The sequence below is a fragment of the Daucus carota genome, chromosome 6, assembly GCF_001625215.2.
Source record: "Daucus carota subsp. sativus chromosome 6, DH1 v3.0, whole genome shotgun sequence".
In the NCBI taxonomy this organism is placed as follows: Eukaryota; Viridiplantae; Streptophyta; class Magnoliopsida; order Apiales; family Apiaceae; genus Daucus; species Daucus carota.
The window spans coordinates 15,102,545-15,121,629 of NC_030386.2; the positions used below are offsets into that span (position 1 = coordinate 15,102,545).

Below are 19,085 nucleotides of genomic sequence, written 5' to 3' on the forward strand. Positions count from 1 at the left end.
AGCTCCCCCACCTCCACCGCCTCCGAACCCTCCTCCTGCTCCACCACCAGCTCCCCCTCCGAACCCGCTCCCAGCTCCCCCTCCAAAACCCGAACCACCGCCTAGTCCTCCACCACCACCTCCTCCAAACCCTCCTCCGCCACCCCCACCGAGTCCCCCTCCTGACCCTAGCCCCCCTCCCGCACCCGCACCTGCACCTCCCCCGAATCCACTCCCACCGCCGAGCCCCCCGCCCCCTCCAAGTCCACCTCCTCCGCCTCCACCAAGTCCACCTCCTAATCCAGGCCGCCCATAAAACGTCTTTTCATCTCCAAACGACTCCCCCTTTCGGCTCGTCAGCACTCGAGCACTCGAACACACGACAAGAGCCCCGAGAACCGCAATGAGAAGCAACTTACTCGCCATCTTTCGATATCGCAAATGTAGATAAAATTAATAACAAGATGAGTTGATGCGAGAGCTATCTATCTATTAACACGTATATATAGCGGTGAAACACGATCCAAGTTGAGATGGAGTTGAAACGGTTGAGAAGATTGTAAATAAATTCATGACCATCTTCGCATCCAACTAAATTATGCTGCGATGTGAAAGTAGTTATTGTAACCAACTGTTTGGGTTGAAAAGAGACCCCTCTCCATGGACTTTTATATGTCTCTCTTTAATTTGCTCCCCTGGACGTGGCGATCTGACCATGAAGTTAATGGGGGTCAATTTTTTTGTAAAAAAAATTAAAACGGGTCACAAAAAAATTAAGAGGGTCAATTTCAATTTTACAACCTAAAAATATGTATAATATTAATAAACAAAAAAATTAAGGAGGGTCAGTTTCCACCTCTTGTCCCTTCTAAGATGCGGCTGGACATGCCTTATGGCTACACTTTTGAAATATAAATTTACAACAGGTAATCTCGGAGAAAATCAATGTACATAAATAATTACGGTATTTAGTTCTTTTAATCACTGTTAAACAATTTAATATCCATCACTTCAATGTTACCAACTTTTCCTCTTCGAGTGAAAATGTTGTGCCTGTTTATTTCCAAGAATCTGGATTATTTATGACTTCTGTTTTTCTTAACCCGTTTATGTAAATCAGTTAGAAGTATTTTTAAGAAGTTCAGAATGCTAACTTCTCTCAGCTTCTACTTATTTTCCAAACATTTTATTAACTTATTTACTTCTCACTTCTAATCCACTTCCATACTTTAAACAAGAAATTATTTTTTTTAAATCGGTTTTTCTATGGTGTGCCCATGGGCACACACTAAGTACCAAAATTTATGAAATTGGAGGGTTTCTATTGGCTTACCTTCTTTAATAATGGTGGACCCCCCTGCAGTTACAACAACCACACCAATCAAAACCCTCCATTTTTATTAATGTTAGTGCTTAGCATGTGCCCATGGGCACACACTAGCCAAACCGTTTTTAAATTAGCTCAAACAGCCCCTTATGCCGAGTGCATATGGAGTTTAATCTTACATATCTCTCTTGGAAATTTATATGCACATAAAGAACTGCACAAAGTTTTGTAGCACTTTCAGTTTACCGATCGTTGGAGGAATTATACTATAGCTTTCCGTAACAAATGACTAGGGTTTATCTGTATAATTGAGTATAATGGCAGTTAGCAATGGAGAGAAATTTTAAAAAAAGAAAATAGCGACTTCATTTATATCCAGATTATCCATAAAGAGTGCTATTACTGAAATTACAAACTAAAAATAATAATAATCAGGCACATTGCTGGAGTTTTAGAGTAAGTTCAAAACGACAGGGGTTTGCTCAAACTAAACGACATCGTAACCTGCTGAAGATATATTCAGAATTAGGACTTGAGGGACCCCATTCTAACAATGCATATTTCTTGAAACAGAGGCGTCCTCGCCGACAAACCGAGGATAGCTCCGACGAAGAGTGTTATACTCCACCCAGGATGCATTATAACTTATTTTTAAGATTTTTCTTTTCCTTTGGAAAAATAATCTTAAAAGTAAATTATACAACTATACTTTAGAGAAGTATTAAACTGTGTGCCTCCCGTGTAAAATTTTTTAAAAAAATTATAGAATTGTACTTGAGAGAAGCATCAAAGTACGTGTCACGTCTCCTGCATATACTCACGAGGGTATATTTAATAAACAAACGCTAAATTTTGTCAAAAGAACCAGTGTTGAAAGAAGATAGTTGAGGAATGAATTGAGAGAATAAAATACAATCAGATCTCATGTATTCCTCACCTGAAATGAAATCTCTGAGTATGTTGAATGCGGAATAGTCGAGAGTCGTTGAACTAGTCTGTAATATACAGTTATATTGTAGAACCATACTGCATGTATATCGCAGGTACCAGGGGAATAGATTTTAATCGTTCCGGAACCAATATTAACTTTTCACACTCTGTTATTGTGAGACCTTTGAGAGAAGACAGGGCACCATCCTCGACTTTCCATTCTTCCAGATTCACAAGTCGTAATAATAATAAATATTTTAGACTTGGAAATCCATCCTGGCTGCATACCATTTTATTCCCAGACTCCACTTCAAACAAATACAGGGAGGTCAGATTTGGCAGAGTTGCTAAAGCGGGCATGGGATCTTCCGTGAAATTAGTACGCCATAGATCTAAAGTCGTCACCGAATCCGGCAAATGTTTTAATTCTAATGGATCTTTTATTTTACCACCAGCAACCTGAAAAACCTTGAGACGTTGGCAACACCGTAGTGGCTTGAATGTGGGAATAACATTAGTGAGGCTTGAATGTAGCGTGAGTATTTGGAGACTTGTTAAACTGATCATGGAGTCCAAACTGTTGGCAGCATTTGCTCTTTCTGGTGAGAGCACTAAACCTAGTGTGTGGAGGTTGCTGAAATTCACGGGGTCAATATTCATCCAATCCTCACACGGTATATTATGTATAGTCTGGAGTTTTATCTGGTGGCTAGTGATACTCAAATTCCCTACAGGTGAATGAATATGTAAATGCCTCAACTCTTTTGTCTCGCATATCTCTCTAGGAACTTCGTAGCTTCCTGCCGAATCACATAGAACTTGTAACTTTTTCAGTTTGCCTATAGTTGGAGGAATTACTACAGGTTTCTTGGGATAATGGAGACCCCCAACTAAACCTAGGAACTTTAGGAGTACCAGATTCCCTATTTCTTCGGGTATTCTGTCTGATTCTGCAAGCCTCAAATCTAGAACTTTTAGATATATAAATCTTGTGAACATCAACTTCGTTTCTTCCAATTTGACAATAAGTCCACTATATCCAATATTAAATACTGCTAATGAACGCAATCTTACATCATCAGAACTATGCGCAACTGAATTTAAGTACTCACTAATCCCATTGAATATGACTTGTCGTGGTTGTCCTTGTAGCAGATTAATAGGACTTTCATATTGTTTACTTGAGTCAAAAATTCCTAATAACTTGTTCCCCCTGGCCTTCTGTATGGCAAGATCACGTAAGAGATCATGCATCCGACAATATACGACTTCTCCACCCAAATTCAGTTTTGCTATTTGAATCATGTTGCGATTAATTAGCTCATTTAGGCAGTCTCCAGCCAGATCCTCCATCACTACCCCATCTCCTTCGTCAGCTTCTGTTATGAATTCCTCTGCAATCCATAACGACATTAAGTCCTTGACCGGAAAAGGTTGGTCTTCGGGATATCTTGCAAGGTAAAGAAAACATTGTTTCATTCGAAGAGACAAGTCATCATAACTCAAGTTTAGTATCTCATGAATTTCCCTGGAAGTCATCTTCAACTTTCTCCAAAGATGGTCATTCACATCCGACCAATTCTTGTGCAAAAGCAACCCACTTAGTACCACGATGGCAAGTGGTAGACCTTTACATTTACGCACCATCTCCATTCCTAATTTCTCTTGTTGTTTAGTTGGTTTTGCTCTCTTACAGAACAATTCCCAGCTCTCATTTTCTGTGAGAAAACGGAGTTGATGGACAAAACATCTATCATCAACACTCCGCGCAACTTCTTGATTCCTTGTGGTTATAATTACTCGACTACCATTTTGCTTATCTGGAAAAGCTTTTCTAATTCTTTCCCAAACTTGTATATCCCATATATCGTCAATTACGATCAAATAACAACCACGATCTTGCAATATATCTTTCAAGTGATGCAGCAAGTCGACCTCATCCATCCTCTTCAAAGAATCCAGTTCTTGTCCTATGCAAGACTTGATTATCTTTTCCAGAACATCTTTGATGTTATATTCCTCGGACACACAAACCCAAGCACGAGTCTGAAAATGCCTCAACTCGCTCGAGTGGTACAACTTGCTAGCAAGAGTAGTCTTGCCCAACCCGCCCATTCCATGTATGGAAATCATGCCAAGGGAAGGATCCTCTTTGACAAGTTCATTTAACAAAGTCCTATAATCATCCTCAAAACCGACCACATCTACAAGGTTTTCAAAGGAGGTTGCTCTTAGGAATGCTCTTTTTCTCTTATGCAAATTAGGATGGGCTAATATGTCATCTATTTTGTACTCGTCTCGTCTCTTCTTGATCTCAACAACTCTTCCCTTGAGTGACTCAATCTCCTTGCCGAATTTATAAAGACGGACTTCTTTCTTGCACATGCAAATAATCCTCAGCAGACGATCCATAACACCGACTTTTTTAGCTGCAAGTTCTTCTTGCATAATGCTGAACCTCTCAATGGTAATTCTAGCTTCATCCGCGACCTCTCTGATGCTGTTTATCCAGGGGGAAATCCGAGGATCAATTTCTTGTTTTCCTTCTGCATATCTTAATGAAGGTTGGAGGTAGCCCAGTTCATCCTTAAGCCATCTTACACCATCTTTCACTCCAATCCTAATGTTAACCTCTTGTATAAGAAAATTACCGAGCTTTTCTATTGCAAAGGATACCATTTGGTCAGCCATTTTTCTCTAGCAAGCAGGTGCTTGGCCTTCAAACTTGTGAATGATTCTGATAATAAAAATGATCTACATAACAGTAAGTGAGCTAACTGAAAATTTTATGCACAATGTCTCCATCATTATAATATGTTAACTCAAGCATGAGGTAACCAACATTTATATACGTTAAGCTAAATCAGAATAATTAACGCTTAGAATCTGTAAACATCTAAAGTAACAGTTCAGCAATGAGTAGTGATACATGCCCAAATTCTGTTCCTAAATGAGTATGAGTTGAACCAATCATATCTCCATGTTGTTATATTTTTTACAAAACTTCCAAATTTACAAATTAATGATCAAATTTTATTTTCGTTTATTATAAATTAATGACTCCGTTGGTTTTTAATATGATTGTTTATTATTATTTTAAAAAGTATAACAATATGGTCATCCTTTTGTAAGAAATTTTATAAAAAGGCTAAAATATATATGAATAATTATATAAGAGAATTTTAATAATTTGGTTGATCAAATGCATCCCTAGCTAATTATGCAGAGTATCAGAGGACGGTTAAACTAAAAGAAAAACTTTCAGAACGGAATAAGTTTAATCAAAGAGAGTTCAACTTGATTTTTGTGTTAATAATAAATCTTAAAACATCTTGAAACACAACTAAATATTTGTTAAGGTATAGTAATTCTATGGAGGCCATTGTATAAATACATTTCATTTTAGTTTAGAATGAAATTTACTCTTATTGAAAAATTTTACTTATACAATATTTGAAGAAAATTGTTTCTCAATAGATAATTAATATCAATATTTAATTTTACATATAGGTCGCGCTCAAGAGAGAACCCAAGCTTAAAATAGAACGATAGAACCACTAAGGTTCTGTTGCAAAACCCTATATTTTTTTTATAGATTTTCAGAATCTAAATTTAAATACATGTTTTTTGCATCGTTGTGTGTGTTCAAAAGTAATTCCAAATATTATACATAAATAATTTTTTTTTTTCATGTGCAGTTCAGCTGAAAAACCTAACTAATACTAAAAATAAGGTTAAGGTAATGGTTCTAAGGATTCTAAGGGTTATCTTCCTAATGTTTCTTCTGGAACATGACCCTTACATATGATATAAATTATTAATATATCTGAAGCCCCAAATTGTTTGACATTTTTTCACATATATTAGGGTGTCGTGTCATGTGAAGTGGCAAGCGGCAAGGGTGCCGTAAACTGGCATCCAAAATTACTGTGTCAACAATTTATGGACTCAATGAAAAATGAAATACAGGGTCGTTGGGGTAAACTTAAAAAATGTATTTTTTGCTTAAAATAAAAAAGTAAAGTAAAATTGAAAAATAAATTAAGACTTATAAGTGATTAAACTGTTTGAGAAAAAAATTAGAAATCCTGAAATAAAAGTTAAAATTCTCAGTTGTTTATAATTGTTTTGGGCTTTTTACACAAATTGTTCAACAAAAATAGAAGCAGACTCCTTACCGAAAAAGCTCGCCCAAACAGGTGCACTATTTCTCTAATATATTTATATTATACAGTTTTTGTGAAACCTATTTATATTATATTTATTATTATATATCGTGTAAATAAATTAGTATTTAAATGTTTTCACATATCAACTTCTCTTTTACATTACACCATTCACAGAATTAAAGGAGAAATGGTAATAGATGAACCTGGGACACGATAAGTCGTTGAGCCGAGACGAGTTGTGTTGAGCTGAGCTGAGGGACGTGTTAGTCGTGAGCCACCTGGTTCTGTACTTGCTTGGCAAACCCGAAAGATGGTCTTCTACTTATAAGCAGGCAAAGCAGCCCTGAAGGAAGTAGTCGGTAAAGAATAAGTTAACCATAAAGCAAAGTAAAGAATATGCATGAGAGAATAAAGAAAAGGTCAAGAATCATTATGTTTTGCTTAAGAAAAAAAACAAGAATCATATAATGTTCTATACTTTGCTTGACTTTTTTAAATAAAAAATAATTATAAATTTAGAAAAACAAATATATATCTTACAAATTTGGGGATAGACGAGAATCAAACCTTGAATAACAGTATATAATAAGCCCTTAACATTTGAGCTTCTGTACTCTGCTCGACTTGATGAGCGGCTACGGCTATAGGAATCATTGCCACAGGTGATGTAAAGAAAAGACTAGTGCAATGTATTCGTGTCTGAGAAACATAAATGATTCAAAAGTATACATTATTGTTTGGGTTCAAATGAATCACCCTTCTGACCAGTCAGCAGTCGAGTATTAGATTAAAGAAGAGCAGAGAAGGGCGATGAGAAGAAAATTACAAGTCATCTTTCGATATCGGAAACTGTATATAAATTGATGAGACCCTCGAACTCTCCATTAGGTTAATCACTCTTCAGTATATGGCCAGATATTTTTGGTAAAATTAGATGTTCGAGGTGTTTTAAAGACTAGAATCCACTAATATTAGTGTTTCGTAGTTAGTGAATTGAAATCAGGGTTAGGATCCAAAAATCTAATTTTGAAAAAGCTACTTTAATAAATTTTTTGAGTTGGAGGTTTTAGTTTGTGTTTGAAAAAGCTAATCAATCAATTATTTACAAACACTTTTTATAAACAGTTTTTACGAGAAACTTCTAATTCAATCTGATAATCAAAACATTTATTACTTCAAATTCTTCAATCAGCTAGTAAAAACATTTAATTCAATCTTTTATCTTCTAACAGCTAAGAGCATCTCCAACGGTGCTCCTAAATCATTCCTTAAACAATAATATAAAATGTGGCTCCTAGTAAGTTAATACACTAGAAAACATGAGAACTCCAATGCTACTCTTTATACTTGGCTCCTTATTCACATTTTATATTTATTTTATATAAATAAGAGGAAAAAGTTAACTAAAAGAGAGAGAAAATTGAAGGAAAATTAATATAATATTGAGTTAAGAGCTATTAGATGCTCTCTAAAAAAAAGGAGAAAGAGTAGGCTCCTAAATTTTTAAAGAGCATCTAGGAGCCCATTGGAGCACTAAATTTTGATTTGCTCCTAAAATTTAGACTTAGGAGCTTGTTTAGAGAGCCCCTTGGAGTTGCTGTAACGCTAATTCCCAAACAAGGCTATTGATCTTGAATTAACAATTTCTTTTGTTGCATGAAATGAGAACCTCATTCTCTTTTAATAAGTAAATCACTCCTCCTACGCTCTTCACAATACCCATTCTCTTACTCATCTTCATTCTTTATTCTCATTTTCACCCACCATCCAATGTCCCAGGAGGTGGTTTTGAGAGCTGGAGCTCGGTGAATAACCGTAAGCAAACGGGACAGTAGTAAAACCTAGCAAGCTTCAACTAACACACTTCGTAAAGAAGATTGCAACGAGCCTTGCATATACGTTACAACTAGAAGCTTCTGCATACACTTCCTTTTTGTTTCTCGCCCTAAATGTTTTGTTTGTTTTATCTCATAAATCATGAACTGGATAATCTAAAATTATGAATAAATTAAGGACATTGTTGATGATGATTCGCAATATACAGAATCAGTAGACAATATTAAGATCATTTATAACTAAGGTGAGCATCGTTTCCACTCTTTGTTCATGTATTTCCACAATCTAGTCTTTTATCAAGCAATTGCTAAGTACGAATTCTAACTTAGTTTGCTCTAAATGAATAAGACAGAACGAATGAAATTGAATCATTCACATTACTTAGATAAAACATGGGACGTGCAGGTTTCCCCGAACGTACGTCCATTACATTTCGGATATCACTCATACCTGGAAATGCGATTTATTTAATCACACACACAACACACCGCAAACAAACATACATGTTTTACATTCACGTTCCCTGTATGCACCAGGAAAATACCACACTTATTACGTCCCACGGTGTTCGTAAGTACACTGGGCAGGCACACTCATACGTGTATAAAATAAAATCATGAAATCCAAGTGACTTTGGTTCTCATCAGGGCATTATCAACAGTACCAAAAACATACACATCGCCGGACAGCTGTGCAGAAAAACTATCAGTCCCATGTAAAATCTTAACATCAGGGTCAGATATAGTTGTGTTGCGGTCAAACATGTCTCCCCAGATCACAAGTTTAGAGTCCAATGGTACAGCTACTATGGATCTGGAGAGGGGGATCACGGCACCTTCTCTTACTTGGACGACATCGTCACGTTCCCTGTGGAAAAGAACAATTTCTTGGTCTTTGAAATCAGGATGGTTGTTGCCAGCGAAAATACTTCCATAAACATCAGCCGGGTTTTTGTGCTCACCTCTTAGGATAATTACTTCCACAAATGCTTGCACCGCATTACTGAAGACACCGTATACAACGTTGACAGATCCATATATTCCATGTATATTCTCTACCAGGGGTTTGTCGTAAACGTTTGTGGGGATGTCATAGACGCTCCAAGAAATCTCGCCCTTGCTGACTTGATCAGACCCTGAATATTTGTCCTTATCCATGAGATCCGCAGCTATGATGATATTGTCCAATGCCGAGAAACATGATTGAGTAGGGCCTGTTAAGGTTGCTTTCTGTTTTGGATTAACTAATTCTGTATGATCCCCGTCCCGATCGTATATGTACTGAGAAAGCAGCCCATCAGTGACTGTAATTTTGCCATACATGTCTCCTTTTGACTCCTCGTCCATGTCATTAACTATCACCTCGAACACCTCCAGTAGTGCTCGGCCTGGATACCCATCAATGTCGTCATTTGCACTACGAGTAGAGCACTGCTTTGGAATGCCTTTAACATTATGCGCAAGCAAGCCAATCAAAGCGACGACTATCTCAAAGGTATAGGTATGTGGTTCCCCATCATAAACCAGAACAATTGGGAAAATGGAGAGATCTGGACGGGCATAAGAACGTAACAGACCATTCGAAAAGTCACCCTAGTTGTTCTCTAGTACCACTAACTCAGTAGTAGGTATAGCCCCAGTATACCAATTTGTAAGGATATAGATTTCAATTTGTTCGAATCTCAGAGATTCTGAAATCATCTCAATTATCACGATCAGCGATCTCGCCCTTTCATTCTGAGCATCGGAAGTAGCAAGAGTGTTTACTGCATCACGAAGAGCATATCGGCCTAGTGGTATACGACTCCTGTCAAACGATCCCTGCATAACCCTACCAGATCTATCTCTATTTGCAGCATTCTCTTCCAGGCCATGAGTGCCACTATAGCTCCCACTAAAGGGTAGAAACTCAGAACCTTTGACGGCATGCTCTTTCTGATTCTTTTCCCTGAACTCATACCAAGTTTCGGAACCCCCTCTTTGGTAGGCTTCCAAGTAAAGATCCTGCCTTCTGAAAAGAAATGTGACTTGATTGGTGTTAGTTCCCATAACAACTTCAAATCTTGGATGATCGCTGGGGATTTCTGCTACACTGGGGAGAACAGGACGATCTCGTACCGTTCTATCTCCTGCCAGGAGGCTTCGAAGGCGATCCATCAATGCTTCGTACGCTCTTCTTGAAGCTTCTTCCACATTGAACTCCTCTTTAATATCTTTGTCACCCATACTCTCCAAGCCTCTTTTATTCTGAACACAGAAAGTGTAATTTAGTCGAACCATCAGCCTACTTAAATATATACAAGAATAAAAAACTTTCACAACAATGAGAAGAATTTTGTATATAATCAAAATACAAATATTTTCGAATACATAATAGAGAAGAACATAAAAGAATTTGAGCTTTCAAACACTTTTCTAAAGTCATAGCTACCGAACCTACAGGGTGTCAGTGAAGCAGAGTAAAAACCTGTGAATAGGTTTTCACAAACAGCAGAAATATTAGAATTAATAAGCCTGTTTGACATTGCTGAACCAGATTAAAACATCATCAACATTTCGAAACATTAGAACTCTGGCATTGGTGTTGCATTGGCTCATCAATCTCTTAGAACCCCATGTTCTTTTTTAGAAGCAGATATATGAATTTCAAGAATGTCTAAGAAATTACACTCATCTCAGGCCTAGACTCAGATATTTTCAACTTGTTGCGAGAACATGTCTTGTAAGAAAGAATTAAGATGTAGCCAGATAGACACAACTTTACTCTCCTGTCAGAACTAAATCTGTTTTTAATTTTGTATACATATTTGAAAGTGTGAAATAAATATAATATTCCTCCAAAGAACCGTTATTTTGGGAGTAGCGCCGTAAACAAATTGAGCGAAGTCAACTCGAGTTTGAGTTCGAGTTTATACTAAACGAAGTTTATACTAAACGAGTGGAGTGTGATTGTTAAGCTTATCGAACATTTTTTTTATTATTCCGACTTGAGTTCACGAACAATTCGAGTCGAGTCGAGTATTTCGTGAAAATTTAATATGTTCCTTAAAATTTTATTTAACATTTAAAAATATTTTAAAATATTTATCGAAGATCCAACAATATAAATGTTGGGATATACTTATTCTTCTGATGTTACAAAAATATTAAAATATAAAAAATATATTTCATATAAAATTTTGATGATCAACCCGTGAAACCACTCCTATTTCAACCACGTCTGATCTCGAATTGATATATTAGTAGTTTGTTTTTTTTCCAGAATATTTCTTGATGATTCAACCGTAAGGATGTTAGGATCTACTTATTTTAATGATGTTATAAGATACAAGAAAATAAAAAAAATATTTCCTCCGTCTCTTAATACTTTTCCTGTTTGACTTTATCACGCTTGCGAACACACATTTTTGATCGTTAATATCCTTAATTTCGTATTAGTACTAAATTTAAAAACTTCATCGTATTAAAGTACTCATAAAAACAAATCGAACAAGATCACTCATGATTATATTTACGGGGGTGTATTCGATTGGGATTTTAATGGATTGTTTTTAGTCTATGAATTTTAATGGATTGTATGTGATTTTGATTTTGTGCGGATTCTTGATAAAATGTAGCAGAGTTTATAGGATTTAAGCACAATGCTTCAAAATCCCATTGATTTTGGTGGGATTTCAAAAAACTTAAAATATATTAAAGAATGCCACAAAATCCATCATTTTATGAAGTCCAAAAAAATCCATCAGCATTTGAATACCATCAGATTTTAATGGATTTTAAACAATCTCAATTGAATATCATCAGATTTTAAAGCATAATTTAAAATCCCAATTGAATACCACCAGATTTTGTAGCATAATTTTAAATCCCAATTGAATACCTCAAGATTTTAATGGATTTCAAACAATCCCAATCGAATACCTTCAGATTTTATGAATGAAATAAAATGCTTTAAAATCCCAATTCAATACACCCCTCTTAGTCTTATAAATAGAAGTAAATTAGTAATTTGTCTTATGTTATGAACAGTTCGACATATCAAATGAGAAACGTAAATAGAAACGGAGGGAGTATATTTTATATGAAATTTTAATAATCAACCAGTGAAACTACCAACACTTCATACAAGTCCGGTCTCAATTGATATTTATTTAATTTTTAAAATATTTTTTGATGATCTAACCGTAAGTATGCTAGCATTTAATTATTTTGATGATGCTACAAAATATCAAATATTAAAAAACATATCTAATGTGAAATTTTAATAGTCAACTAGTAAAAGTACTACACATTCAAATAATTATGCTCCCAAATTGATGTTATATTTTTTTCAAAAATTTCTTGATGATTTAATTGCAAAGAGGTAAGGATACTTATTTTAATGATGTTAGGAAGATATCAAAAACAACATATTTCCCTATTTTTTGCATATTATAAATTAAAAATTCATATATATTCTATTTTAACGAGTCGAACACTAATAAGACTCTTACACCCGGAGAGAAGAAAATTTAATAAAAAAAATAATGCATGCACTTTTATGATATAATGATATAAGAAAATTTATGGTATATGAGAAAAATAAAATATATTTTAGTAAATAGTTGGTGTATAAATATTTAAAATTTAAAATATCCAATATCTTAATTAAAATAATAAATATCATTCCATAGATTGGAATATTACAAAATAAATATTCATGTATTATAAATATGTTGCTAAAGTTAAAATAAGAATGATAAAATGGATATCTGAAAGTTTTAGAAAAAATTGTTAGATTATAAATATAATAATACAGATTTAATTACTATATTGGATAACAAATTTAAAAGAAAACATATTATAAATATAACCCATGTGTATAATAAATAGTAGTACGTAGAGTATACAGTTAAAGAAAAACAACAACAGACAGATGATAGTGAAAATACACGTAGCTAACAATAGAGTACACATGTACAGAAATACACGTAGCTAACAATAGAGCACATGTACAGATGATAGTATACATGTACATATGATAGTGGAATCCAGGTCATTCTGTACATATTTCTGTGCCCTTTTCTGTAAACGTAGCATTACTCTAGTTGTTGTGGCAGCTGATGGTGAAATTTTTTATGAAAAAATGCTTAAACTTCTGGGGTGTAAAGTGCAAACCCTGTCGTTGTTAACTTTAACGGTCAATTAGACGAAATATGTTGAAAGAGGTGCATATTGAAACGCTTTTTAAACATTCATGTGCGTATGTAAAGAAATATTGTTTCAGACCAAATCGAAAAAGCGCTTAAACTTCCGGAGTGCAAAGTGTAAATTGCTTTTAAATTTATCACAATCCATTATTCTAACACTGAATTCCAATAAATTTTTATAAAAAAGAATTCCAGTACACAAATCCCAGTAAAAAAGGATTCCAATCCCCTCGGTTGATTTACAGATCCTGTCAAACCGAACTAACTGTGCTTCCTGCTCGAGACCAACATCAGAAGGCTTATTTTCATCTGAAACAAAATCGAGCGTCAATGTTGCAATTTCACAGCATTACTGAGTCTGAGAATGAAGCAAAAATAACAAAAATTAATATAAACCTTTTCAACTTGATCATTAGACACGTCAATGGTTTATTATACTCCATAGAAAGTATAGTACTATGGTTATTATCCTTCCTAGATAGTAACCGGAAACTCTCCGTCAATGCTGCAAGGTCAATGCTACAAGTGATGCTTGCTGGTAAGATACATTGTTGCTGCATATAGTAGAAGAAACCTTCTGCAAGATTAAATAGGTTTAAAGAAGGCAATATCGTAGTTACAAGTGCCCGTAATACAAGACAGATATGAGTGGAATCGCTAAAGTGAATATATAAATGGGCACATTCAACAGTATATTGGAACAAGTCGAATTCTATCTTAGTTTGCTCTAAATGACTAAAACAGAACGAATAAAACTGAACCATTGAGATAAAGCAGGGGACGTGCAGGTTTCCCCGAACGTCCATTACATTTAGGATATCACTCCCATATCTGGGAATGCAAACACCGGTTTATTTAATCATACACACGCGACACACCACAAACACAAACATATATATTTTACATTCATGTTCCCTGTATGTACGAGAACAAGACCACACTTATTACATTTTATTTAATCACACACGCGACACAGCACAAACACACTGGGCAGGCACACTCATACGTGTATAAAATAAAATCATGGATTCCAAGTGACTTTGATTTTGATCTGCCCATACTGACCATTTATATAACCATACACATCGCCGGACAGCTTTGCAGGAAAACTCCTGGTCCCCTTTGCAATCTCATCATCAGGGTTAAATATAGTTGTGTCGCGGTCAACCAGGTCTGCCCTAATCACAAGTTGAGAGTCCAATGGTACAGCTACAATGGATCTGGAGAGGGGGATCTTGGCACCTTCTTTTACTTCAACGACATCGTTACGTTCCCTGTGGAAAAGAACACTTTCTTTGCCTTGGAAGTTAGGATGGCTATTGCTAGCGAAAATGCCTCCATAAACATCAGCCGGGTCTTCGTCGTCACCATTTATCATAGTCACTTCCACAAATGCTTGCACCGCATCACTGAAGACGGCGTATACAACGCTGACAGATCCATATGTTCCATATATAGTCTCGACCAGGGGTTTGTTGTAAGCGTTTGTATGGATGTCATAGACGCTCCAAGAAATCTCGCCCTTGCTGACTTGATCATCCGGCGAAAGGTCTTGGTCCTTATCCATGAGATCCACATCTATGATGATATTGTCCAATGCCGAGACACATGATTGAGTAGGGCCTGTCAAGGTTGCTTTCTCGTTTGGATAAACTGATTCTGAATGATCCCTGTCCTGATTGTATATGTACTGAGAAAGCAGCCCATCAGTGACTGTAATTTTGCCATATAGGTCTCCCGGTGACTCACCGTCGATGTCATTAACTATCACCTCGAACACCTCCAGTAGTGCTCGCCCTGCATACTCATCAATGTCATCATTTACACTACGAGTAGAGCGTGGCTTTGGAATGCCATTAACATTATGCGCAAGCAAGGCAATCAGCGCGACAACCATCTCAAAGGTAAAGATATGTTGTTCCCCATCATAAACCAGACGAATTGGAAAAATGGAGAGATCTGGATGGGCATAAGAACGTAACAGACCATTGGAAAAGTCACCCCAGTTGTTCTCTAGTACCACTAACTCAGAAGTAGGTATAGCCCCAGTATACCAGTTTGCAAGGATAAAGAACTCAATGTCTTCAAATCTCAGAGATTCTGAAATCATCTCAATTATAACGATTAGCGCTCTGGCAATTACATTCTGAACATCGGAAGTAGCAAGAGCGTTTACTGCATCACGAAGAGCATATCGGCCTAGTGGTATACGATCCCTGTCGCCCGTTCCCTTTTTAGGCTTACCAGAGCTATCTCTATATGCAGCATTCTCTTCTAGGCCATGACTGCCACTATAGCTCCCACTGAAGTCTAAAAACGTAGAATCTTTGACGGCATGCACTACCTGATTCTTTTCCTTGAACTCATACCAAATATTGGAACCCCCTCTTTGGTAGGCTTCCAAGTAAAGATCCTGCCTTCTGAAAAGAAATGTGACTTCATTGCTGTTAGTTCGAATAACAACTTCAAATCTTGGATGATCTCTGGGGATTTCTGCTGCACTGGGGAGAACAGGACGATCTCGTACCGTTCTATCTCCTGCCAGGAGGCTTCGAAGGTCATCAATCAATTTTTGGTACAATCTTCTTGACGCTTCTTCCACATCGAACTCCTTTTTAATAGGAGTATCTTTGTCACCCATAGTCTCCAAGCCTCTTTTATACTGAACACAGAAAGCCCAGTTTAATCGAACCATCAGCCTACTTAAGTTTATACAAGAATAAAAAACTCTCACAACAATGAGAATTTTGTATATAATCAAAATTCAAATATATTTTTATACATAAAAGAGAAGAACATAAAACAATATGAGCTTTCAAACACTTTTCTAAAGTTAGAGCTACCGAACCTATAGGGTGTCGGTGAAGCAGAGTAAAAACATGTGAATAGGTTTCCACAAACAGCAGAAATGGTAGAACTAATAAGCCTGTTTGACATTGCTGAACCAGATTAAAACATCATCAACATTTTCGAAACATTAGAAATCTGGAATTGGTGTTGCATTGTCTCTTCAGTCTCGCAGAACCCCATGTTTTTTTTGGAAGCAAATATTTGTATATCACGAATGTCTAAGAAATTACACTCACCTCAGACCTGGACTCAGATATTTTCATTTTTCAACTTGTTGCAAGAACATGTAAGGTAAGATGTAACAAAATAAAAAAGCTTTATTCTCTGGTCAGAATTAAATATGCTTTTAGTTTTGTATACCTATTTGAAAGTGTGGAATAAATATAGTATTATTTATCGAAGGGACTATTATAACATCTTCAATCATGGAAAAACATTAGCTAAAAACTGAGTTGACATATAAAAAAAACAGATAATTTCTTGAAAAATCATACTTCAACTGTACTCTCTTCTTGTCTACAATTATAACCAGTCTTATATGAATGACTATATTTGTCAAATAATTACATATCTGTAGCAAATACCACATCATCCGAGTACCATATTAATATAATATATTCAATTTATAACAATTTGAAATAGTAATTACGCACTATCTTTAAAATATAACAATCAATATAGCCAACACTGTTGAAGCTAAAGTCTTACAAATTCAGCAAATTTTATATAATGTCTTACAAGTCCAATTTAACCAATCATTAGAATCAAAATCGATATAATTTGGTTATATTTTTTGGTTTGGTCATGATTTTTTGCCAAACTCTAGATTATCCTTATTAAAGAAAAAATTCCAATATTATAGAAACTCTCTCTTTATAATTATAAGTCTATAACCCGTGGAGTTCTCTTATTCTTACATTATTAAAGAAATTATCAATTTTTATATAAAAAATATAATAATGGTGAAAGTAAAATTACTTTTGAATATTTTTAATCAAAATTAATATAAACAATGGGACCGTTTGGGTAAGTTTAAAAAAAATGCTTATTAGTTAAAGTAAAGAAGTTGACTAGAAGTGAGAAGTAAATTAAGACTTACAAGTGATTAAACTGTTTGGGAAAGAAGTAGAAATCTTGAAACAAAAGCTAGTATTCTTAGCTTTTTATACGCGCTTACTTTTTTACACAAACAAGTCAAGAAAGTAGAACCTAGCTTCTTATGAAAGAAGCCAGAAGTCATGTAAGCCAAACAGGCACAATGAGAGACGGACCAACATGTCACTTCTTAATAATAACGTGTTCCATTCGAAAACAAACACAAACCATAAAATAACTACTCATAACCCTGAGATTTTTTACTTCTGTATAAATACAAACTATAATGCAATACTTGCCAACTCTAACGTTATCCACTCCCAGACAAACAAGAAGCGATAAAGCATTTACACATAGATAATAAAAATGTTTATTTTGTCCATTCGAAAACAAACACAAACCATAAAATAACTACTCATAACCCTAACATTTTTTACTTCTGTATAAATACAAACTATAATGCAATACTTGCCAACTCTAACGTTATCCACTCCAAGACAAACAAGAAGCGATAAAGCATTTACACATAGATAATAAAAATATTTATTTTGTTTATATTAACGAGTTACAATATAAAAGAATATATTTTTAAAATTAAATTTTCAAGAAGATATAATCAATCAATATAATTTAATCAAACTTCATTTCATTAATACTAAAAAACTAACAAAATAATGTTAAAATATAACTTATATATAATAAATTTTAAATTGTATACCAGAAAATAGAGTAATGTATTTACCTGGGAAATTGGGAAGTTGCCGAGGAGATGAGCAGAGAGCGAGGAACATATTATTAATGAACCTCCGAGCTCAGTATTTATAAGTGTTGATAGAGGAATTTGGTAATCAACAAAGATGAGGTTCATGGCCGGAATCAAGATCCGTGACGGTGGTTTTGGTCGCCGGAGAGTGGTGGTTGTTTGTTTTAGGGGGTGGCTGAGATTAGGGTTTTGAGTTGGTCTCACGTGCTCTCAACTCATGATCCCCCAATGTGCCTACGTACCCCTATATTTATAGGGGATCAAGCCGTACGTAGTTCTATTGAACCAAGACTCCTAGTTTGATCAGGACTAGGCCTCTTGGGGATAAGACCAACCTTGGGCCGGTGACTTATCACTTAGAGTTCTACTCCAGTTAGAAGTAAGCCTTGAGGCAACTACCTTAGACTCCTTGTCCAAGTACATCACGGATACGGCATCATCTCCACTACGAGAGATGACACTAACCGCTACTTTTCGTAGCATGGAGGAGACATCGGATAGAGCCGTGACCACTTCCCTGAGGTGTAGGGCGCGCCCTTCCCCCTTAGTGAAGGTTCTCACTAAGAGGTCAGGCAAGTAAGGAGCCAAGTTACTCGATCGTCTCAGTCCCCCAATGAGGGCTAACTCACCAGAATACAGGACCCAGACATATGATCGGCCTTCATGTCACCCCTGAGGGCCTTCTACAACCATGATCACCCCAGGCCCCCGCACGAGGACAACCCGGCAGATAGCAGGACTGGGGATTATAGATCATGCCCGGACGTAACCCGGGAACTACCAGATGAGCCTGATAACTACCAGATGAGCTCTGGCACTATTCTTCATATCCCTCGGAAGGGTAGGTCTTCGTATCCCTCGGAAGGGTCGTCACTGAGACTCACTCATCCTCACACAATGATTTTACCTGTGGGCGCGACCACGGAGGGCGCGCCCTTGATCTTCGTT

At 35.9% G+C, this 19,085-nt stretch overlaps 3 protein-coding genes across 5 annotated transcripts; all 3 read right to left on the reverse strand.

The window, feature by feature from the left end:
• Positions 1 to 238: 238 nt before the first annotated feature.
• On the reverse strand, positions 239 to 6,729 carry LOC108225559 (disease resistance protein RPP13). 3 transcript variants are annotated; one of them, XR_001807625.2, is made up of 2 exons: positions 6,609 to 6,729; positions 239 to 688 (listed from the first exon to the last, which is right to left on the reverse strand). XR_001807625.2 is itself a non-coding variant. In XM_017400452.2 (2 exons), exon 2 carries the CDS (start codon positions 4,925 to 4,927, stop codon positions 2,315 to 2,317), a length of 2,613 nt encoding a protein of 870 aa, XP_017255941.1. In that variant the 5' UTR covers positions 4,928 to 4,973; positions 6,609 to 6,707; the 3' UTR covers positions 1,462 to 2,314. The 3 variants fall into 3 exon arrangements, 2 of the variants coding, with proteins under 2 accessions (XP_017255941.1, XP_017255940.1); XM_017400452.2 differs by lacking the exon at positions 239 to 688 and adding an exon at positions 1,462 to 4,973 and having other exon boundaries at positions 6,609 to 6,707; XM_017400451.2 differs by lacking the exon at positions 239 to 688 and adding an exon at positions 1,462 to 4,990 and having other exon boundaries at positions 6,609 to 6,707.
• Positions 6,730 to 8,855: 2,126 nt separating this feature from the next.
• LOC108225919 (uncharacterized) lies at positions 8,856 to 10,466 on the reverse strand. The gene is made up of 2 exons (XM_017400871.1): positions 9,954 to 10,466; positions 8,856 to 9,833 (listed from the first exon to the last, which is right to left on the reverse strand). Exons 1-2 carry the CDS (start codon positions 10,464 to 10,466, stop codon positions 8,856 to 8,858), a joined length of 1,491 nt encoding a protein of 496 aa, XP_017256360.1.
• Positions 10,467 to 14,165: 3,699 nt separating this feature from the next.
• LOC108226993 (uncharacterized) lies at positions 14,166 to 18,411 on the reverse strand. Its single transcript, XM_017401989.2, has 2 exons — positions 18,117 to 18,411; positions 14,166 to 16,091 (listed from the first exon to the last, which is right to left on the reverse strand). Exons 1-2 carry the CDS (start codon positions 18,240 to 18,242, stop codon positions 14,451 to 14,453), a joined length of 1,767 nt encoding a protein of 588 aa, XP_017257478.2. The 5' UTR covers positions 18,243 to 18,411; the 3' UTR covers positions 14,166 to 14,450.
• Positions 18,412 to 19,085: the final 674 nt, after the last annotated feature.